The sequence below is a fragment of the Alternaria arborescens genome, assembly GCF_004154835.1.
Source record: "Alternaria arborescens strain FERA 675 chromosome Unknown contig_26, whole genome shotgun sequence".
Lineage (NCBI taxonomy): Eukaryota > Fungi > Ascomycota > Dothideomycetes > Pleosporales > Pleosporaceae > Alternaria > Alternaria arborescens.
Window position 1 is genome coordinate 88,252 of NW_021167881.1, and position 22,859 is coordinate 111,110.

At 50.5% G+C, this 22,859-nt stretch overlaps 8 protein-coding genes across 8 annotated transcripts; 4 read left to right on the forward strand and 4 right to left on the reverse strand.

Annotated features, from left to right (window-relative positions):
• Positions 1-2,051: 2,051 nt before the first annotated feature.
• Positions 2,052-4,094, reverse strand: AA0111_g9279 (hypothetical protein; the record flags this gene model as incomplete). Its single annotated transcript, XM_028655819.1, has 1 exon — positions 2,052-4,094. One exon carries the CDS (start codon positions 4,092-4,094, stop codon positions 2,052-2,054), a length of 2,043 nt encoding a protein of 680 aa, XP_028503111.1.
• A 665-nt stretch (positions 4,095-4,759) lies between these two features.
• On the forward strand, positions 4,760-5,546 carry AA0111_g9280 (hypothetical protein; the record flags this gene model as incomplete). The annotated part of the gene is made up of 2 exons (XM_028655821.1): positions 4,760-5,013; positions 5,069-5,546. The coding sequence occupies 2 exons, from the start codon at positions 4,760-4,762 to the stop codon at positions 5,544-5,546; spliced, it is 732 nt and encodes a 243-aa protein (XP_028503035.1).
• A 298-nt stretch (positions 5,547-5,844) lies between these two features.
• Positions 5,845-7,560, forward strand: AA0111_g9281 (hypothetical protein; the record flags this gene model as incomplete). The annotated part of the gene is made up of 1 exon (XM_028655822.1): positions 5,845-7,560. One exon carries the CDS (start codon positions 5,845-5,847, stop codon positions 7,558-7,560), a length of 1,716 nt encoding a protein of 571 aa, XP_028503034.1.
• A 1,699-nt stretch (positions 7,561-9,259) lies between these two features.
• On the forward strand, positions 9,260-11,116 carry AA0111_g9282 (putative proline-specific permease put4; the record flags this gene model as incomplete). The annotated part of the gene is made up of 4 exons (XM_028655823.1): positions 9,260-9,441; positions 9,497-10,106; positions 10,159-10,394; positions 10,456-11,116. 4 exons carry the CDS (start codon positions 9,260-9,262, stop codon positions 11,114-11,116), a joined length of 1,689 nt encoding a protein of 562 aa, XP_028503033.1.
• Positions 11,117-11,601: 485 nt separating this feature from the next.
• AA0111_g9283 (hypothetical protein) lies at positions 11,602-13,712 on the reverse strand (the record flags this gene model as incomplete). Its single annotated transcript, XM_028655824.1, has 5 exons — positions 11,602-12,290; positions 12,340-13,012; positions 13,062-13,096; positions 13,150-13,558; positions 13,626-13,712. The coding sequence occupies 5 exons, from the start codon at positions 13,710-13,712 to the stop codon at positions 11,602-11,604; spliced, it is 1,893 nt and encodes a 630-aa protein (XP_028503032.1).
• Positions 13,713-14,755: 1,043 nt separating this feature from the next.
• AA0111_g9284 (hypothetical protein) lies at positions 14,756-17,017 on the forward strand (the record flags this gene model as incomplete). The annotated part of the gene is made up of 3 exons (XM_028655825.1): positions 14,756-14,831; positions 14,897-15,221; positions 15,274-17,017. 3 exons carry the CDS (start codon positions 14,756-14,758, stop codon positions 17,015-17,017), a joined length of 2,145 nt encoding a protein of 714 aa, XP_028503039.1.
• Positions 17,018-18,159: 1,142 nt separating this feature from the next.
• AA0111_g9285 (hypothetical protein) lies at positions 18,160-20,531 on the reverse strand (the record flags this gene model as incomplete). Its single annotated transcript, XM_028655826.1, has 4 exons — positions 18,160-18,388; positions 18,456-19,891; positions 19,943-20,264; positions 20,314-20,531. The coding sequence occupies 4 exons, from the start codon at positions 20,529-20,531 to the stop codon at positions 18,160-18,162; spliced, it is 2,205 nt and encodes a 734-aa protein (XP_028503038.1).
• A 1,129-nt stretch (positions 20,532-21,660) lies between these two features.
• AA0111_g9286 (hypothetical protein) lies at positions 21,661-21,951 on the reverse strand (the record flags this gene model as incomplete). Its single annotated transcript, XM_028655827.1, has 1 exon — positions 21,661-21,951. The coding sequence occupies one exon, from the start codon at positions 21,949-21,951 to the stop codon at positions 21,661-21,663; it is 291 nt and encodes a 96-aa protein (XP_028503037.1).
• Between the last annotated feature and the right edge of the window lie 908 nt (positions 21,952-22,859).

Below are 22,859 nucleotides of genomic sequence, written 5' to 3' on the forward strand. Positions count from 1 at the left end.
CAGTGGAAGAGAGAAGAGGCGCTCGACGCTGACGCTGACGTTTGACAGATCGAAAGTTTGGCTGGCTCCCCTTCCCGTCCATGGCACAACGACTGCCTGCCTTGACAATGCCCTGCTCCGAGAGCATCGATGTCGACATCGACGACACTAGCAGCGAACGCGCTGCTACATGACATACTAACTTGACGATCTTCTGATCGAGTGGGCTCTTGACTTGACTGTGACGGTGGGAGTTGGGCGGTGGTTGGCATGGGCCGCCCTATCGCGAATCTCGCATCCAGGCAGTTGGTTGTTCCTTTGACTGAGTGGGCTCTTGACTTAGCGATGACGATGGCAATTGGTCTCTGGAAGATCCTAGAGCTGCTCCATTGAACTTTCTTGCTTGTCGAGTCGTTTGAGGGCGTTTCCGAGAAATGGTGACTTGTCCGTCATCTCCTGACTTACTGTTGGCGATAGTAGTCAGTTCTCTTAACTACTCGGGGTTCGTTTGATGGCCATGACAGCTCTTGAATGGATGGCACTTGATCTTTTAGATTTTAGAGTTGAATCATTAAACTTCCTTGCACGTTCGAGTCGGTTGAGCACCCTTCCGCAATGTCATGAGTCGTCTGTCAGCTAACAGTCTCCAGAACCACTAACCATCATTCCCTGCTATGTCGAACTGCACCCGTGTCGTGAGCTTGTCTGTCACTTCTAAGTAGACATGTCACAACAGTAGCACCATTGTCAATGGCAAGGTCAGTCACCGAGTGGGCCTCAGTTACTGTTGTACTAATAACATGCAGACGCTTAGACCATATCAAAGTAAACGACCACCACGCACTCACTTACCCCACGCTCATCGAAGACTCTTTCTTCTTAGCTGTGATTACTACTCGCTTACTTCTTACACTTACACGCTCGACCGCTCAATTACTCAATCTTTACTATATCGACCACCCGACTTACAATGCCTGGCCCTAGGCAACGCCACCAAAACAGTGAGTCGGGTAGAGCCAACCAACGTGCCCACGAAGAGCGTATCGCTCGTCGCGCAGCAGAACGTGAGGCAACACAACAAGCTTGCGGTCGCCGTCGCCGTCGCGGTCGGCAGCAAGGTCGCGGTCAGTAGCAAAGTCGCAGTCAGCGGCAGCAAGACATACCCTCAGGTCAAGGTCAAGACTATCAGCAGCAAGGCTATCTACAAAATCAGGGTCGCGGCCGGCAGCATCGCGATCAAGGCCATCAGCAGCAGGGCTTTCAGCTAAGTCAAGGTCAAGGGCAGTATCCAGACTCAGGCTGTTCACAAGGTCAGGGCCAACAATTCCACATTAAACTGTCTAATGCATACTGACTTGGACAAAGCAGCACCTGATATCACTCTTTCGCCTCGAAGTTCCCCACCATTTCCCTCGCCAGTAAATACTGGGCCTAGTGCTCCCGATCAATATCTATCCCCCGGTCCGCCTTTCCAGGCCCAAAACCCCAGCTACCCACAACGGCCGTTACCAGAGCCAGCCTCCGCTCCCCGTCAGCTACCCAAGACCCCACCACCGCCTGTAGTAGCATTTCCGCCGAGGACTGAAGCTGTAAGTAGATCCTTTGATGTACCTAAATGAGGGCTATACTCTCATTGGTCTATCTTCATAGGTGAATGACAGATCTTTAAATAGTAATTGTTTGGGAGGTCATGAGTGCCACAGACTTCGGAAAGCAATGGGATGTATATTTCTTATTTCATTGAATGGCAGTATAATAAAAGAAGCCGTTCAGTATAGCATATGCAATACAGTGAAGAACAGCAAAGGGGTAGAGGTTTTGAGACAAATGAAATTGATATCGAACCTGTTACAAGCCGTGCGTGCTGGCCCCAAAATGTGTTCCTTGTGCTGCGTGAAGCCACGTCTTGAGAACGGGATCGTAAATTTGCTGTGTAGTTGTGTACTCTAACGATATTGGTTAAGTGCTAGGATGGCAGCCATACTCTTTTGCGTAAAAAAAAAACATGTTGTTCTGCGCCCATAATATATACTTGCTCCATTTTCTGCGGCATATGATGTGTTGACAAATGCTCACGGGCCAGAAACAGTAATGTACTTCGTGTTTGTACGACCAAAGTAAGCTTCCTCATCATCGTCTAGATTCCTTCCGGGCGTAATCATTCCCTCTGGCTCTTCGGCGTATGCCGTCGGATAAGCGCTGTCATCGAAGTCCTCTTCTACCGGGAATTCGTTTACGAGACTGGCCAACTCCCAGTCGCCACTGATATAACTGTCCATACTGAAACGCTCCTTGCGGTATTCGGTCCAATCCGGTTCGTCGTTCACCTCCTCTTCTGCATCTTCTCCGGTCTCCCAAAGGTCTTGCTCAATTCCACTCAGAAAATCCCAAACATTCGCCAGTAGCTCCTCGTGTGGTAGGAAATAGCTCAGTGACTCGTTGTCCTGTCCTGTCCAGTCACTCCATGCTTCCAATATCTCCAGACGAGGAAACTGCGCTGCAAGTGGTTGTGCCCACAACCGGACGAGCTCTTCTTCAACGAGTGGATCGACCACAGAGCTACATTGGGAATTTGATGAAACGGTGTACGCATCACTAACGATCGATAGGATTGACTGAGGACGTGCGAAGGCGACGTGCGTCAAGAACTGGAAGAGCGGACTATTCGAAGCTCCACTACCGGAGAGATCCTTTTGATCCACGGAAGCGCTTCTTTCGTGAACATCAAGTGTTATGGAAGGCGCTTGAAGTGCGCTTTCAATTTGAGAATAATCGTCAAGCGCGGTTTCGAAGGCTTTCGGATGCGGAAGACCCCGTAGTGTCTGTAGATCCGGAAGATGGAGTGCAACTTTCATGCGCAAGGTTTCAAGCAGGGGGCAGTATTTACCGAGGCTCGGTAGCGCGGTAGATTCCAGATCGATCGCACTTTGTGGATGAAGCTTCATGCTGAGGCTCAAAAGTTGCGGCAACTTCCTACAAAATGCTTCGAAGTGGAGGCTCGAGATCAAAGACCCATCTATTGCACTAGGTTCCGAGGCAAGAAGGTCGACATGTTCCAATTTAGGACAGCCATTGGCAAGGTTCACTAGAGCCTCACCGTGAAGGAGTGGATGTGATACGGCCGATGGAAAGTTCTGCGCGAGTGCGCCAACGTTGACTCGCATTGATCGAAGTTCACCGCATTGCGCCATCTGAGCTAGTATGAGATCAAGAACATTCAAATCCCAATCCTGCTGTGCTCGCTCTGGTATTCTAGCAATGTCTAGTTGTACTTGTTCTACAAGTGGGAGGTGAGGAAGAAGTGCAACGGCCAACTCAGGATAGCACTTGAGGTGGAGCTGCCTGAGTGAAGAGAAAGGGGAAACAAGCGCAACGGGACCCGGTAAGTATGGCAATAGTTGCAGGCCAGGGTCGAGGTCGATGTGTAGAGTTTCCAGGCCTGGTCGGTTACTTAAATGTCTGAACAGCATATCCTTGCCGGAAAGGCTAGCGTTCATCAATCGCACGTTCGTGATGCTGGGCACGGAGTCGATCACATCTACCAGGTTTTGATAAGACACAGGATCTTCAGGACAGAAGACATCTGGACCAAAGGTAATGCTAGAGAGATTGGTACATGCGGAAAAGGCTGAAAGAACAGTGCCAGCGACGTAATGTGAATTACCAGATTGCGATCCAAGGAATTCCAGTTGTGTAAGGCCTGTGTGCAGCATAGTGTTGATTGCTTTTGAATGCGTCGCCCAGTCTATTTCCAGCTCCAGTATCTCGATTCTTGGCCAATGTAAGCCTTCGAGGTATGCAAGATCTCCGCCACCGTCTGTAGGTCCCAATACGAACAGCCTCTCGACTTTGTCCGCATACCATTGTCTTCGGTCGAAGGTCATGTCCTGCAGAGCCGGAAGGTGCGGGTAGCGTCTCCAAAGGATAGATGTACCCTCGTTTGCCCAGATTTTGTTGACCATGATTGAGGGTACCAACGTGGGCCGAAACTCGAGAAGTTCAACCGGCTGGTCGGGTCCCTGCTGTCTACGGTCCTTGTATTTCATGTCGGACAGAAAATGTAGAATCAGTCTCACGATACGAGGATCCGCGGCAGCCTTGGCTGCGGCAGCCATGATTGCGCGAAGACGAAGGAAAAGCAGCAAAAGAGCGACTCGAAGGAATGAAGTGACAGAGAAAAATGTGGGTGGAGAGAGCGCAAGGACAGTTACCTAGGGCGGCAGAGGCTGTGGGTAGACAGTCATCCTGCTTTGGACCTGGTCGCTTTTCTCGCAGCCGGGCAAAGCGAAATCCCGCCCGCTCGCCACGGCTGATCGCCAGGGGGCTGCGGAAGCCTGAGAGCCTGTCATTACGCGTCTCTGCAAAGGCGATTGTGAACTGTATAATTCCCATGTCGATAGGAAGGCATGTTTGGGTTCCAGTGGAGGGAGTTCTTGGGCGCTTTCCTCGTGAAGCTTGGAAGCCGCCAGCTTAGTCAACCTTGGAAGCGCGTTGGCCTTCCACCGTGACTGGCCGGACGACCACCGGAGCTGTGTTAACGCCGCAGAGCTGCCCGGTCGAGTCTACTGATCGCATACAGTCACCGTTCGTGCAAAATGCGGCGCAGATGTCAACTTTGCACGGAGTTAACGCCGTTGCTATTGGGGGACATTACGCCCGTTAATCACAACTGACCATGGTGGTAGCGCTTATGCTTAAGCACGCAGGCATATATAACAGACGACTCTGGAACCACGAGTAGACAGCTGAACAGCACATCGAACGAAGAAGCGCAGTTACCATGCATCTCATACTTACTGGAGCGACAGGGCTGATCGGCGCGTCTGTCCTCGACAATATGCTTGCACAGGAGAGCATTAGTCGTATCTCGATCCTGAGCAGACGGCCTGTCAAGATGGCCGAAGGACATGCCAAGGCGAAAGTCATCATTCATACAGACTTCAACAACTACGACAAAGTCTTACTGGAAGATTTGAAGGATGCAGAGGGTTGCGTGTGGGCCTTGGGCGTGTCACAGAATGCTGTCAGCAAGGAGTGAGTTGTTTCCTATAAACTGCTATAGAGGCCTTATGCTAACATGCTTGCTCAGGCAGTATGTCGAGATAACGCGCGATTGTGCCATGGCTGCTGCGCGCGCCTTCTCTACCATGCACCCAGACTCGCCCTTTACGTTTGTCCATGTCTCGGGCGAGGGCGCTACGCAGGCTCCAGGCACCTTCACACCGCTATACGGACGAGTCAAAGGACAGGTCGAGTCGGAGCTTTTCGACTTGGGCAAATCGAAGCCCATGTTCAGGGTGTACAACGTCAGGCCAGGGGGTGTGGACTGGACAAAGCATACGGCGATCCATCCGTTCATACCGCCGCAGGCTGCGTGGAAGAAAGCCATAATAGCGCCAATGAATCTAGTCTACAAGACCATGATGACGCCAACGAAGGAGATGGGAGCCGTCATGACAGAGCTGGCCATGTCCCGGGGCGAAAGGTTAGAGGGCAAAGACATTGGCATGGAGGGGCGGCTGGTTTCTAATGTAGCCCTCAGACGTATGGCGGGGCTGGAGAGATGATGTTGGCTGATAGAGTGCTAGACACGATAAACTTGATATGCTTGATGCGACGGTACCTGAGCATCCGACTGTGCACGTGGGAACGCTGTCTGTGCGTGGGCGATGACGGCAGTGAGACCCTGGTTCGCCGGGTGGGGGCGCGTCCGAGGCCCAAGGAACGCGTCGCCGCATCTTTCTCCCCACAGCTCCCAGCCATCGCCTCATTTCTTTCTGGCGCGACTGCAAGTTCGACACGCCATACGATCAACCGTCCGCCTGCCTTCTCTGCTCCATTGTCTCTCTAGAAATCTTCTCTGCCATGGATTTCGACGAGGCGCCCCCGTCGTCACCACCGCTCGCGTGCACCACCATGGACCTCCCGCCCAACCCCTTCTTTGAGCGCAAATATACTGCCTTCACCACCAAGTCGAGCTCGCCGCCCCCCGTCTTTTCCAGTGATGACTCTCGCGAATCCGTCGATGTGACCAACTACGAATCCCCTCGTATCCACAAGAACAAACGCAAGGGCGCGTGGTGGGACAGTCGCGAGTCTGCCCACACGACCCCAGAGGTGAAGAAGACGAAATTCGAGCGCAATTTCGACTCTGGCATCTACATGCTCAGCGATGCCACCAACAGCTCCGAGGAACTCCCTCCGCCCCAGTACATATCGCCTTACAACATGAGGAGCAAGATGCCGCTCAAGCGCGCCCCCAACCCAAATGCCTCTGATGATGAAGACATGAACATGGGCAGCACCAGTGCTCCAACAGCAGAGCAAGCTTTCATCCAGCAGATGGACCATGGCATTGCGCGGAACCAGGAATCCTATGACTTTGATGGCCAGGGCCTCGAGGACAGCGACATTAGGCACATCGGCAACCTCAAAACCGTCATCAGCGACCCGCCCGTCCACGACACTGAGCTTCCCACGGCGGGGCAGTACCGATCTCTCCTCCCCAAACTCCAGATTCACCTCAGTAAGAATAAGCTCTGTCGACTGGTTCCATCTCTGTTCGACCTTGCAGATCTCACTGGTCTCTACCTGCGCCAGAATGAGATTGAAGAGCTTCCGCAACAAATCAGCCGTTTAACCAAACTCGAAACCTTGGACGTGTCTCTCAACAAGCTAAAGTACCTCCCCTTTGACGTCATCTCCCTTCTCTCTCCACATGGGAACATGACCCGCCTCACTCTCATGGGAAAAGATCTACTTCAGCCCATGTCTTCTCATAGATTCTCAGTCGCCGACTACCAGAAGCAAGAGCAAGCGCCTCTTCACCACACCGATTCGCTGCCACTCGATGAGGTGCGGGAAGACGCAAGCAGTCAACTTGCGCACTTGTACCAAACTCTGGCGACTTGCAAAGACCGTGATCAAGCAGTCTGGCGGATCCGCTATTTCGAGTCCTGGACAAACTCATTCGGTGGCGGAGATAATACCCAGGAATGCAATGTTGAACAAGACGTTGGTTTCTATCCGCACCATCCCTCTTTGCCCTTGGATGCTATGAACGATAGCCAAGTGCTAGCCCACGCACCACGGTATATTGCCAGGACACTAGTATCGTACTATGACCAGGGCGGCAACGTCCTCAAAGGATCTCCACGGCTTCCTTGTTCCAAAGAAGAGGAATATCCCGTCATTGTCGAAACCAACCAAGGTACATACGGCGTTCCTTCTTCACCTTGGTTCACCCCTCCGTCTACAAGCAAAATGTCCTCCCTCCTCACAGCTAGCTTATACAGGGGGCTCAAATCTACGAACATCGGTACCATCCGTGCGTTCCTCGATTCAGATTTCCTCCCCGTCGTGGAAGCCATCCTCTCGCAAGCAGAGGAGAATGCCGCTGACGGGTATGGTATGTTCCGCAGGTGCCATACCTGTCACAAGGAGTACATTGTGGCACGTGCCGAGTGGATTGAGTTTTGGAGTCGGGGAGGCGAATTCGTTCCATTGAAAGCCAGCGTGTGCTCCTGGGGCTGTGTACCTATAAGCATGGTGCAGAGGCCGCAGAAAGAGTTGGCATGGTGAAGTCAGGAAGCAACTAGCGGACATGAACAGCAGCACAGTAAGATGCACATGGTAGTTTGGGGTCAGCTGGCTGCACGACGGGTTTCACTTAGGCTATCTCGACGATCCCGGCCCGTTCGTCACCTTGCCATCTTTACCGTTCTAAGATGATGTAATCTGCCATACCTTCCATCCACCTTCCATCGCCTTCTACTCTACTACCCTTCCTCCATACCCGTCTCGTCAGCCAGATTTGCGCGCTAATGCACTTTGCTTCTAAGCTCGATAGAGCAAAAGAGAAGATTCTGGACGCTGGGCGAGGTGCGCTAAGTCGCGTCGGAATCTGGAAATTGTATTCGTGACCACAAGAGGGCAATTCATCATCTCTCCCCTCTCCCAAGCTGTATTCAACAGGGTCATATCATTTCGTTTGTGCTCATTGACCTGGCACGCGAACCCCGAGCTCGAGACCACGTCGCAAATAACTGGCATCCATATCCCAAGAACTCAATCTAGAACGTCCGGCGCATGATTCCTTGGTATTTTCCTCTATAACTCCACACCCTACGAACAGATACGTCTACACTGCGCTCGCACTCTCATCTGGTGGACTGGAATCAAAACAGAGTGGCCCGGTGGATGACAGAGACAGGTTGTGTTGATCGACAGCAAGAGAGGGAACTATCACTTTGAACGTGGGGCGGAGATCTCTGAGGCGGGGCGGTTTCCCATCCTTGAGGCTGTCTAAGATGCGGCATGTCTAAGTGGGGTCTACTCGAGCATGTCGTTTTGTACACTACGATCCGGTTGCCAATAGTGCCTAGTGACTGGTGATCCTTCGGTCAAAATCGTGATCAAGAGGATAATAGGCTTTCAAGTTCGGTCTGGGTAGTAATTATCAACTCCACCATTTATGAGAAATTGACGCGAGAAGGCATGTCCGCGCTGCCGCCTCCTGTTGTAGTTAGGCCACGTGCTAATCCTGACCGAGTTTAGATTGATTTGGTCGGAGAACTGCGATAACAACACGCCGTCTGAGTGGGCATCTTTCAGGTATCACCATTCTCTGTATCTCATACCCCGGACTCGTACGTGCACGTAAATGGGACTAGCCGCCTAGTCATTGCTTTGTCAAACATACACCATGGTTCCAAGTGTAATTGTCGCGTCTTCCAGTACCGCGCAGCACATCTACATATGCCCAGTCAATTAAAGTACTGGATGCAAGACAACCGCAGATAGACATGTAATCCCGAAAATCTCTCCAAAGAGGTTAGTTTCCCCCTACAGTGTGAATGAAGAAGCTTATCAGCTCTTGCAATCGCTTGCCGTCCTGCTTATCGGCGCCTATCTTCAGCCCTCGTTCATACCCTTGCCGGTCTCGACTCAATCCGCCGAACCACCGTTCGCAACATGACGTGAGCGGCTGGAGAAGACCATATCGACGTTTCAGCTGGAGCCCATCTTGCCTGGCTTCGGTGCATTCGCGTTGGCACTACGCACGTTAGGAGGACAAGCCTTCCTTGGGTTGCACGTCTACCGGCCATGGCATGCTGACAAGGGTTGCTTGAGCCTACCGCATGCATTGCTCCTATCTCGGCTGCATGTACATGAACGGAGTTCTTAAGCCCTGCGTCGCCGCGCGTTGGATCCCTGGCGTGCTTTGAGCATTCCACGACATCGAAAACTGATTCTTAGTGCAGTGATTGACAACGCAGACATGTCTGAGAAAAAGGTCGAGGAGTCGACTGTCGGGGAACAGAGTGTGGATTATGGCATCGGCAATGTAAGAAACTCGCATACGGCAAGTCGTAGGAAGAGTTCCGCCGTTGATCCGGCCATCATTGCAGGAGAGATATTTGATGAGCGTTATGAGACCACGCATCGGGGTCTAAAGTCAAGGTAAGTTGCTGGCTGTTCTCCATATGATGTGGTTTGGAAGGCTGATATAGGACAGACATGCCCAAATGATTGCTTTGGGTGGTACAATAGGCACTGGTCTCTTTGTTGGCTCAGGCCAAACCCTCGCTCGCGGCGGTCCAGCCTTTATCTTGTCCACATATATCGCCATGTCCTTCTTGATCTTTTGTACTGTTGCAGGTATCATCGAAGTCGCCGCCTATCTCCCAACTCCTGGGTCTTCTATGAACCTCTTCGGATACCGCTATGTCTCCCGCTCAATGGGCTTTGGACTCGGATGGCTATACTTTTACTCTCTTGGAATCCTGGTACCCTACGAGATTACAGCGGCTGGATTGGTCATTGAGTATTGGAACCCACCCGTGAACATTGCAGTGTGGATCACGATCATGATCATTGTCATCGTCGGGCTGAATTGCTTCCCAGTCAAGTTTTACGGCGAGACGGAGTTTTGGTTCGCTGGAACAAAGGTTGTAATGATTTTGGGACTGCTTATCTTGTCTTTCATCCTATTCTGGGGCGGTGGTCCCAAGCACGACCGTCTCGGTTTCAGATACTGGAAGAATCCTGGTGCGGCAAATACATATCTAGAAGAGGGTAATGCGGGGCGGTTTGTGGCATTGCTATCTACCATGGTACTTTCTGCCGTAAGTGAACAGCTCCTCAAGGTCTAGTTCAGTTTCACTAATCCCTGTTTAGTTCCCGTTTACATTTGCCCCCGAGCTTCTTGTAGCGACAGGTGGTGAGATGCAGTCACCGCGGCGGAACCTGCCTACTGCTGCACGCCGATATATCTACCGTCTTCTTTTCTTCTACGTCGGCAGTGTGCTTGCAATCGGTGTTATCTGTCCCTCAAATGATCCCATCATCACCTCTGGGGGATCTGGTGCTGGTTCGTCACCATTCGTCGCAGGCATCAAGAACGCCGGTATTCCGTAAGTGGCCCTGTACGAACTGAATGTGGCACGTTCACTGACCTTGTATACACGCATCTAGGGTACTCGACAGCATTATCAACGCCGGTATCATCATAAGTGCTTGGTCATCAGGAAACTCCTTCCTCTTCCTCTCCTCGCGCTCCCTATATGCGCTTGCGCTTTCTGGTAACGCACCGTCCATCTTCAAATCATGCACCAAGTCTGGTGTGCCATACTGGGCTGTTACAGCGTCTTCACTCTTCTGTGCCCTAGCATACCTGAACGTAGGCAGCGAGAGCGCCGTCGTCTTTAACTGGTTCGTCAACTTGACAAACACGTCTGGCTTCATCTCGTGGATCTGCTGCGGCATCATCTTTTTGCGTTTCCGGAAAGCTTGCGAAGCGCAAAACATCACCGACCTGCCATATCGTTCACCAGTCAACAAGTGGGGAGCTTGGTGCGTTATCGTTAGCTTCACCTTCCTGTGTTTGATCAATGGATTTGATGTCTTCTGGCCTGAGAAGTGGGACGTCAGCTCTTTCTTCACTGCATACGTTGGTATTCCCATGTTCTTTTTGTTCTATGGAGGACACCGGATCTGGGCCTGGAGCGATACTTGGGCTTATGATCCAGCGGAGGTGGACATGAAGACAGGCTTGGATCAGGTTCTCGCTGAGGAAGTACCAGCAAGAACGGTGAAAGGGCCGTGGTGGAAGAAGATTACATTGATCTGGCAGTAGAAAGGAAAGAGGGTTGATGAAGCTGTGAAGCAAAAGTAGGCAATTCTCAATCACCAAGGATGTTCAACAAATATTCATTACTCCATGCTACTCACACCTTATGCATTTCTTTCTGATCTGGAGGTAATTCCGCTCATCCTATTCTCATAATTGAGTACATTTGAGGGGTGTTGACCGGTCTTTATCAATTTGTCTCGTATTACTGGTCGAGGGAGTTGCAAGTCATAGCCCTGGATTTCTCAAGACTTCGAAACTGTAGGAGTTCGGAAATGGAGGGCGGCACCTTGGAGGAGGGGTTTCGTCTAGTACCGAGTGGAACTAGTGTCTAAGAGTGGTGCGTCATATCTAGGTGGCTGGACAACTGATTGCGAAAGCCCAACATGAACCCACGAACACGCCCGCCATGGCATCATCACATTTGCACTAAGGTTACCAGGCCCTGGACTGATTCAAAATACTTTCGCGTTACCGAAAGCACTAAAGGCTTAGTCCTCCTCATCTTCCTTCTTCCGTTGACGGTTCAGCTCATCAATGACCTTTTTGCCGCATGCCAGAATCTCCAGTGTTCGACTCTTATTATCGTGATCCCTCGTCTCCGGGACCAAGAAATATGTCGTCACAGCACCCGCTACCATGAACGCGCTCATGACTTGTAAGATGTGCCCGAAGTTCTGTCGCTCCCATCTAAAATCGTCCTGGCTTTTAGACTTGTCGGATTGGAAAGCATACGCCAGAAAGATTTGCACTACCCAAGACCCGAGTTTTCCACTAGCAGCAGCTATCCCGTGGCAGGTACACCGATATCTTGTCGGAAAGATCTCAGCAGGAATGATGAATGTCGTCACATTCGGCCCTAGGTTGAAGGCGATGTGACTGATCACATACAGTACCATCAGTCCTGATCGACTGCTGTCGAGCAAGTTCGTCCAAGCGCTCCCGGTTACGATGAAGAGTACGAACAGAACCAAGAACCCCCAGAACTGGATCACTTTCGGTGACACATACTTGACGACCTTGATCATCAGGAGACCACCCACAACTGTCCCTGTGGAAACCATAACCAGGGTATATTTGCTGTTATCGCTCAGTGTCTGGTACACAGATGACTCATTTTTGATACCACCCGGCCAGATGTGTCTGACAATCTCTGGTGAGGATAGACCCAGCCCATAGACTGCCTCAAAGTCAGTAAGTCTGTCGCAGCGGCTTAGTGGTCTACTCACATGCGAAATCGAGAAACAGCCAAGCCAACGAGGTTCCCAGTAGGTACTGCCAATTCTTCTCGGCAATAAAAAACTGTTTTGCATCGGTCCATGAGGCGAGTGGAGGGGAAAACTCTGGATCTCCTGGAGAAAGCTGGACCTGCGGTGCTGCAGTGGTACGAAGATGCACGTTACTGAGTCGGTGCTCGGATTCACTGTCGCTCTCAACCTCCTCGTCAGGTGCAATCACTGAAGAAGTAGTTGAATGCCTCGAAGCTGGCCTTCGGCTCTCCGATGAAGCAGGCACATTCAATAATTCGACCTCGCCATGTTCAGGGTTCGCTTCGGGCGCGCCGAAAAAGTTCGCGGTGTCCTCGAGAGTACCTTTCGTGTTTTGCAAGATGTCCAGTGTGTACCTCGGGCTCTCTGGGATTGTGAATCGAAATACGAGAGCAATGAGAGCCGGCACAACGCCAATGCCGATGACAAGTCTCCACAGCCGATCGATAGCTCGAAAACACTCCAGGTCGGTAGGTTGGCAAGATCCTACATTATTCTTGATCCAGGGCTTGTACGCTTCTACTGCAGCAAGCGACAGGACATTGGCGAGTAATTGTCCAACAGGTTGAGCAAAGAAAACCCAGCTCAGCATGCGCGCACGGTGCTTGCGAGGAGCGAACTCCGCAGTGATAACCTATTTCACGATCAGTAAAGCGACGATCACGCTCGATATCGATACATACAGCACTCAAAGGGTAGTCAGCCCCGATACCAATGCCTCCGTAATGTCAGTACTATCAAGAATCCATGAGCCAGGTCACTCTTTCTTACCCATAATTGCTCGCCAGGTGATTAGCCACCCTCCAATCGCCATGCTATTCTTTTCTCCGTTCGAACTCATGAGTAGCAACATTGTACCGACGATAATGATTACCAACTCGAGCCCATACATCTTGCGTCGGCCCAGAAGATCTGCCGCGAAGCCGAATCCTATCTGACCTACCATTGTACCCGCAAGTGTTGAACACATCATGGCCGTCTTGACCGAGGACGGCACGGAGGGTATACCACCTTCGTCGTGGTTAGGCCAGTAGACGTAACCTAACATAGGAGTAACGACATTCAAGGCGAAGAGTCCGAACGCATCTGTTAGGAAGCCGATGCCAGCGACTACCACTACCCAGACCTGGAAGGGTGCTGAATCGATTGTTGCGAGCGTCCATCGCCGACGCCTTATCTCCTGTCACTAAGATCAGCAAGACACCTACAAGCAGTGAACTCATTGCGTGTGAACAGGAGTAACCCACAGGAATGCCGCTCCCGCCTGCGGTCAAGTCCTCTATCCCGATATGGTGGCCCTTGATTGGTCGTGTGATCCAGTTCCGAAGACCCATCGTCGCGTTAATGATGAACCTCTTTTACAACAGGTAGTCGCACACCAGCGCGTATGCTTTGGCAAAATCTCTTTGTGTTGCGTCGTTTGTTGTACACAATCCTCTCGGGGCAGCGCAGTTCATATTGAGGGCGTACGAAGCTTCAGCCTCCACTACGATGCGCATCACCAAAGTCACTCTTAGAAACTCATGCACAGCCCGAGGCGACACAATAAACCGGTCAACAAAAGGGGGTGCATTGGAATTGGCGCTACTCATGGGTTCTTCCTCATCGTGTCCAATCTTGTTCTCTTCGCCGAAGTCAGACTTGGTGGCGTTTGTTGCTGCAGAAAAACCGCAGCATAGCCCTGACATGTCAACCTTACAGGTCATCTGAGATTACCATTGATGGCTAACTGAGGATGTCATCTGCGACTCGTCATGTCTAGGGCGGGTGCCAGCGCAAGAATGAACACACAGTTGCGGTGGACAGTGTGGACTTTGGACTTGTCAGAATGTCTGTAAGATGGAATCATGATATTGCCTTCAATATTTTGAGTGGAAGCCGCGCGGTCCTGGATGATGATGGTTGGCTAATCTGGGTATCTGGTAGTCGACGATGGCCGTTCGCCTCCCCACGTGGTGATCTTCGCATCCTCATTGAACGTCAAAAGCCGCCATACCGGTTTCGGTGAACCATCCTGATACCGCCACATGCACGAATACGAGCTGTATGCCGCTCTTGAATAAGATCACAGCTGCAAGTAGTGCTTCCGCCGTTGGAAGGCTTGAGAGATGCGCGTGCCTGGGCTCTAGTAGCATGTCAGATAATATGCTAAGCCACTCCAGATGTCGCAGCGGTCTGCCTTTGGGTTGGCCAAATTATGCACATGTCGGGAAGCTGGATGTAAGCTTGGAAGATTCTTACTACAACCCCGTTTGCATCTCTCGGAGGCTTGAACTTCTCTTGACTGTTGCCTCGACTGTGTACTAGCAGTTCCACAACGCATGGTCAGTCACTAAACATCCTGTGTTGCGCTTGAGCGCGGCGCAAGCGAACCGAAATGTCTTTTGGATGTAGTCCATCCGATGTACTGAAGTTGTTGGAGATCTCGACTCGTGTATACCTTGCTTTCAAAGGTATGTTCAGCTACCACCCTGCATCAGTATCTTCCAGGGATCAGCTTGCTAATCCCTACATTCAGATGCGAATGAGAACTCAGAAGCTCAAGTTAGTGGGCTTGTGAAAGAGTTCACCACCTTCCACACTTGTCTCGAACAGCTAGGCGAATTGATGAAACAATATGGCCAAACAATGCCATTTCCCGTCAAAGATTTCGAAGACACGCTGAAGAAGTGTGAAAAGACCCTGGAACCATACGCTGATCATCTCGTCGATAGGAAGATGTCTGTTAAGAAGTTCATCTTCACTATCCGCTATATAGGGATGGAAAAAGAAATCGATGGACTGAGAAAACAGATCAGCGGTCACTACCAAGCTCTCAACATGTGCATCTCATTTCTCCAGTTGTAAGCGTCGTGCGCACTCAGCGCTTAGGATTTAGTCGCTGACCGCCACTAGACGGCTTCATCTCGAAGCAACAAAGCAAACTCAGCGCCTTCTCGATGCCGCGCCATCTCGTACAGTAAACATGGGTCGCCGCTCATACTCCACTCACAGTCTTGGAATTTCCAGCAACCATACGCCATTAGCGCTTGCGCCTCCTGACGAACACCCATTGTTCAGCGAATGGAAGATTTTTGATAGATGGCTACAAAGCGAGGATGAACGCATAGCTCAAGAAGCGGGATCGTCACGGCCCCTATCGCTAGGCGACATACCCGCTTCTGTACCGAGTGGCGATGTTCAAACCGCTGCAGTACTGTATCAACTTAGGCGACAGGTTGACGATGCGATACTCATTGAAGAAAATCGCGCGAAGCGGGCTACTGCCGAGAAACGAACACACCTGGTCCCGAGCGACGCGATGAAGCAGGAGGTCCGCGATATGCCACCAGCACCACCGCGAGTGTATACCCTCAAGACAGACCATTCTGGTGACTTTACGGAGTCTGGCCAAGAACTGATGAGTGACTCGACAGCCACCATCCGTCCCAGCTTGAGCATACGACCATCATCCCCAGATTATTTTGGCTCGTTCAACTGGACACAATCGCCTACATCAAAGTCTCTTTGTTCGGGTCGAACTGCCTCTATGTCTACAACAAGAAGTAGCGAATGCTGTTCAGCAGGTACTACCCCAGAAAAGTCGCCATCTCCCACGCTGCAACGCAGTCTTTCGCGCACATCGCTGGCCACCATGGCATTAGGTGACGCTGCACTCGATTGGAAGCGCGTCTGTCGCAATGTGCAGGTTGAACGAAAGTCTTTAAAGTACGGGGCCGAGAACCGTGAATGCGACGTTCGGTGGCGATATCGAGAAGATACTGGCATCTCGCTGCGAGCAGTATATTACTCTAGCCAAGATGGAAAACTACGCACTTGGACTGAACAGCATTTCCCTGCCACCGGTCCATCGATACCATTGACTACCACATACGCTGACGGTGCAGTGTCTATTGATTTTCCACGTGGTTCGTTCGGAAGACTATACAAACAGTACATTGACATTAAATACACATTTGTTGGTCACGAATCAGCGGACAAGTTCCAAACCTTATTATACACCAACAACGGCGTCGATCCTGCCGAACTTAAATTCGATCGACCTATCCTGGCTATATCATCAAACAAAAATCCAACTGAATGTCGTAACAAGAATCTGCGATTATGGCGGCGCGTTGAGACGCAGCTGGTAGATGGCGAGCTCATCACATCCGAGGTTCTGGTTTTGCTATTCTACACAAGCGCATTAGAAGAAGAGAAAGGTCACTGGGTCGAGGAGCCACATTACGCGTTCGAGTGGCTTGCAGATTCTATCTACAAGAAAGAAAGCGACAAGCTTACTCTTGTCTTTTCAAAAGACCCATCGCGTTGGGCGGCCGATAAGCTGTTCAAACGCCGCAAATCATCGACCCGGTCCGAGTCCGAGCCTGTGAACTCTTCTCTCTTCGAAAGGAAACGAAACGACTCTATGGAGATGCCAGAATTGGCGCGATCAGAAAGTAGGGCCTCAGGGTCACTGAACGGCTCGCTCCAGTCGCCGAGGAGCATATTTGGAAATGGCAGTGGGTTTTCGAGAGCGGGCAACCTAAATCGGTTTGGGTATTCGGAATTGGACATCAAGTTTCAAAGCAAGAAGGATAGAAGGGCATTTCTAGATGTCTGGAAGCAACACGTGAAGCCGTTGGTTGCGGCTTCATGATCCCACGTTACAGAAAGGGAGACATTAGCGGGGTGTACTGTACTATGGAGGAAGAAGAAGAAGCACAGCGCATGATCAGGCTGGCGAGAACGATGGTGTTGGCTGCCAATATAGGTTGATATACGCAAAACACGTTGATACCAATAGCTGGATGGTAATGAGTGAAAGTCTTTCTATAGAGCCTTTTGTAGCAGTTCCGTTAGATGTCACATTATTTTGTTTGTCTATGGGGTACTTGGACAACCTCGTGAGATAAAATGAGTTTGAGTATAGAGGAACAATACTCTACCCGATCTTACCCATGGTGGCTGATAAGAAGACAGGATCTGTAAAGTTCTTTTCGTTGCGCGCTCATCGTACCCAAAACGACGCTTTGCGCTACATTATGCAAGGAGAAAGATTGCGTTTCGGTTTTTCGTCTGTTTTAAATGATGCGGCATTAAAAAGATCGCGACTAGATGAAAAACCTGAAGTTTTTTTTTGTTTAAAGACATCAATACAGACAGTTGTAATTATGTCTCATTTTTCTACTTCTACTCTATATATCTTCGGCATCGATCTAAAGTAGGAACAGCTGGCGACCATCCCGGTAGGAGTGCGCACGATACCTGAACACATTGTTAGTACGGGATAGACCTCGTCATGACCCATACGCTGCATGCGTGTTACGTGTTCACCTCCTTGGCAATCAGAGGCCTAGAATCGCATGTGATTTAGTACACCTGAAGCCATTGCCAGCATTTGGCGTAGTGCCTGTTGGAAACAAGACCTACTCAATGTTGAGGACGAAGGGTTGTAAAGCCAGGGACTGGACCTTGCGTGATGCAGCACAGCTTCGCCACAACTTGATTCATCCGCAACAGGTTTTTACCGCATGTGCGTATACGAAGAGGCGTTTCTGAGGAGGGACACAATCCCTGTTAGGCGAAGCGATGCGTACATGACTAGATATAGGATCAATGCTAGAAAGCCGAACAAGCTAACCATGCGGGACTATGCACATCATGTGGAGAGCGAAAGGTTGGATAGATAAGAAAGAGAGTCTAGTGATAGCATTTGAGAAAAGAAAATGATTATGGACAGTTCAGAAACAACAAAGTAGTACAAGCCTGATAGCATACAATTCTCCACCTCGAAGCAGATCAAGCGCAAGTCGTATTGGCAGCCATCTTGCCAAACTCATCCACGCTCGTAACAGCACCTTGGTCGTCGTATTCGATCCTAACTTGCTGGTTGCTCGAGACAGATGGATCGCCGACGAGGTAGTTAAGTGGCTCGAATCGCATGGCAGAATGCGCAGAGCTAAACATTGTGTTTGGCAAATCGCCAGTATGCGGGAGGTGGTGCATGCCAAGGTTGAACCAGAGTACTCTGTGTCTTGTTAGTAAGGTGTTATATATCATCAGCCGCGATACTGATAAGGAATGGGGTTACGAACAAGTCTTCCTGCTCCAAAGTCTCCTCATCGAAGAAGGATGCAAAATCTACCAAGGGATCATTTTTGTTAAACTGGTTGTTGGCATCCGCAGCCCTCGGCTCCGTCTCCTTTTGCTGAGTAACGTAAAAGTCGTGCGTCACAAAGGCACCCGTCTTGCCAGTGTTTGTCGAGTTAGTTTGTGTGAGATGGATTGTACCGGCAGCTCTCTTGATTCTGTAACCCGGGTATTCGCCGTATGGGTTCGGTGTATCCCTGTTCACAATGGCGTACAATGTGTTATCGTTCTCCGCCCAATTGATCTTGGATTCGCTCTCGCTGGCTACCCATGATCGCTCGGCTTTAAAAGTGTTGTATACTCGACCTTGACTCCAGGGATATGTCGTGGAAGTTGGCACAAATTGCAGTTTCTGCACACTGTTCTTCCTTCCGTTGATATCCAAGTCCACCTTGAATGTGAGGGTGTGGTCGTGTGAGCTACCTGAGAGAAAGTCATGGATGTGGAAGCCGTACTCCGGTTGGCCATCCCAATAGGCAGCCGCAATATATCCAGAAAAGCGAGAGGATACTTCGATGCCTCCGTCGTAGAAGAAGCTGTAGTCGATCATGAAGTCGTAGTTGCCTACTGTGGCTACGGTACGCATGACAAATTGGATATTCTTTGCTACACTGGTGTGTGGTGCGGCTGGTGAGAAAGAGTGGCGGCGGATCGGGTAGCCAGCATCAAACTCAAATATGCATATAGCATCCGCTTGAGTCTTGAGTGTATCGCCTTCGGTCCATGTCGCAGGGAGATATGTCGCATGGCTAGGGCAGTCGTAACCCTTGATAAGAGGTTGTAGTGTCGAGCCCATACCACTTGTAGTGTCGAAGAAGGTTGCTTGCGATTGGAAAGGATCGGTTCCGGAGTAGGACGTCAGAGCTTCTTGCAAAGACAACTCGTAAATGATACGTCGGCCTTTGTATTTGATGTCGAACAGCGAGAGGCCAAGATCCTGGGAGACAGCATGGTAAAACGTAAAGTCCATCCATGATATATATCCCTCCTCAGCATCAATCTTGAATCGCTGGTCTCCTTGAGCGATAGACGCTGGCGGTGGTAGATGGTCCAAGGGCATGGGCGTTCCCTGCCTGTCAGTGGACGTCCAGTTACCCAGCACATTCGGTGGTGGTTTCTGGTAGTCGGGCTTGTTGATTGCGGCACGGAAGTCGTCAGTACTGGCGTAAAACTCTCCTTTCGAGTACCAGCCAACAGCGTTCCAATTGTCCGAATTTTGTCCAGTCAAATCAAACTTTACAGCAAAACCGAGCGGCTCCACTGTAACACTGCTAAGTTTGGTACCTGGATCCGCAAACGCCGCCGCCCAGGAAATTATTCGGCCTTCTTCATCCCAGAAGGGACTACCGAGCCGGAGACCAATGCTACCAGTAAAGAAAGTCTAGACATGTAAGCTTTTGCTGTTACCTAGTGCGTATGTGTTCTAACTTACAGTGTTGAACAGTTGCATTGAGATATCCTCGACCTCTGTTGAGAACCTCGTGAAGAAACTTGATGCTTCATTAGGTGAGTACAAAGGATGCATGGGAGTTCGTCCCGGTTGAGAGTTTTGGAAAGGAAATGTCAACGGTTCAACCGCAGTGGCGTTTGTTGCTGGTAGCGGCCCTACCAAATACTCTTGCCAGTATTTCTCCGTCGAGTTGGTGGTACCGCTTTGAATAGTTGCTCGCGCATAACGCCTTGGTGCGGTAGCATTGTTGTCGAGAAAGGGTAGAGTGTCCGTCTTGTTGGGATGAAGAAGGGAAAGCTGTACGCTGAGATGGTGTTAGTAGGCACAGTGATGTTTTGGATTGCCAGACTCACACAAAGTTATCTCGGCTGGATCCTGTGTTGCCTGTCAAGCTCATTCTCTCCTGTAGAAGCTCATTGACACTAGCAGCTTCTTCTTCCGACAATGCCTTCCATGGGTTCTCGTACGGCGCGCTCACTGTGGGTTGGCGATCGTTTGTCGGCGTATCTTGTGCCGTCGCGAGAGAGGCCAAGACGGCAGCACCAAACGTTAGAGACGATGTCCACTTCATGTTGACTCGGAAAGAAAGTAAACGAGCGTGCAGATACCGAAATGCAGGTCTCTGCGGATTATATGCCCGTCTGTTGGCCCATGCCTATACGGTAGCACAACACCCCTAAGGGGGTTCGTGCAGTCATCACACCATAGCTGGCTCGCGTCCTTAGCGATGAGGAGCTATGCCTCAGACATCGGTTCTGTTGAGCAGGCTGAAGAAACAATATCGCGGTGTTGCTTTGATGCACGCCGTGCGCTAGGAAGGACATGATCGGCGGCACGGTTCTCTTCTGCATATGTGCGAGGGGAATTCAGCTCCACATCCCAGCGACGTGCATCCAAGCGCCTTCGTTACATAATACGGCCGCTCTCACAGATTTCGAGGCAAAAAAGTACAATCGATTGCACTGTATCGACAAAAGAATGTCTTAAGTTAGCAAGAAAGTGTGGTTGTATCATGATTGAAGTGTCACGCACGGTTGGCGACTCAGGGGCGGCGCATCCCTTCCGAAAGCTTGGTACGGCAATGCACCCCGCAAGAAACAATAACAGGCGAAAGTGATCCAGCAAACAAGCTTTTCATAGCTACCTGTCGGTTCCAACATTTGGTCGCCGATGCTACCTACGTGCTTCTGGAACTCTGCAAATAGAACAGCCTGCGTTTCCACGCATTCCCCAACAGCTGAAGATCGCCCCCGTCTTGTCGTTCGCCACGCCATCTACGTACATCGTTTCAAATCGAGACGTCCCATCATTGCCTTCTCTAGTAGCCTGCTTTTCGCTTGCGTTTTCCATTCTACGTTTTGTCGTTGTCACTGCTGCTGCTGATGCTGTTGTTGCTGCGATCCTTGTCCCACTCACACATCCTCTACGCAGGTTTAGGGTCGTTGTTCTTCAAGGTTGGATCTGAGCTTCTAGGACCTTTCCTATCAATACCGCAATTTCTAGAGCTTGAGCTTCCAACTTCATCGCCATGAATGTCTCTGAATTTCATCTCGTTGTCATGGTCATGTATGCCCTCTCATCCTTCGCTACAAACTTTTCTATGGCCAAAGGGACAGTATAAGCAGGATTACGAGCATCAGCTTCGAAAGCCGTATCATGTGCTCTGTGGGCGGCTAAGTATAGTCTTGTAGTCAACTAGACTAGGCCTTCTTCACGACCTGGATCTCAATAGCGTTGGTCATGGAATCCGCGTATAGGATGAGGATGCGTTCTTCTATCTTAGTAGCCTGCAACGCAATCTTTAGGTCGGTCTGGCAGACATTGGGGAGACTATGGACGACTTGCTGCACGGAGCGAATGCACTCTGCTTGGTGAGATACTTCGGCCATAGACTGGATCGCCCGGCCGCGCTCTGCATCGGAGGTGGCCTCGCCCATTTCCTTGAAGAACCGAGCGCGCATTGTCTCACGAGTAGCGTCGTAAGACGGCATTACCGTGTATCAAGGGGTAGTGTGCTGATCTTGGCTTGTGACAACCTGAATAAACAAATATCGGAGAGAATTGGTCGTGGTGGCAGTCGGTACGAGGGTGGCGTCCAATTGGATCGCAGGATTGACAGAGGCAAGGCGGTATTAGCGAGGGAGCAAACAAATTCACCGCTCTACTTGCTTGTGCATGAGAGAAGGACTAAGACATATGACGCTCGCAGGTTAACAGCTTCTCTTGCTTCCTGTATTCTTCCGATGTCCGGCACTACAAGCAGGAATGCTATGATAGTCAATACGTTAATTCCACGTTCCTATTAAGCGAATACAGTTTACATCTTGTGTAGATGACCTTCCTGTCCTACTTGGCCGCCACTTTCTCATTGCATCTCTCGGAGCCGCACTTGCGTTCGGGCAATCTCTAGCCTGCAATGCTTTTGCCAAATGGCCACTCACGCATTCGCAGGGGGTCCATCGCCTGCGTATAGGTACAACGTGCATAGTACCCCAGTATACAAGTCCTGCTTGCTGATTCCTCTTAATCAGTTGAACGGGGAATATATTACTATTAGAACAATTACGTACGTTTTCCAGCGGAAAGACCCAATCATGGTAGAAGTTAATGAGTTGTTCTGGTGCGATAGTTGGAGAGCGGCGTCACACCAGAGATATTCGATACATGGCCAGAGCATTCGTAAAACTACAGCTAGAGCTGTCATGTGCAATCTTTTGTACGACAAGCTGGCTTGTTTCACGTTCAGTAGCCATTTTTTGTTCTTCACTTCGAGGTCATGATCGCCACACCGCTCGACTTGTCAAAGAACGATCGCATACTCAGGAAAGATAGCAGCAGTGACATGTCTAACGTATATCGAATGTCAGTCTACAAACAGCGACCGCAGCCAATCTCTTGA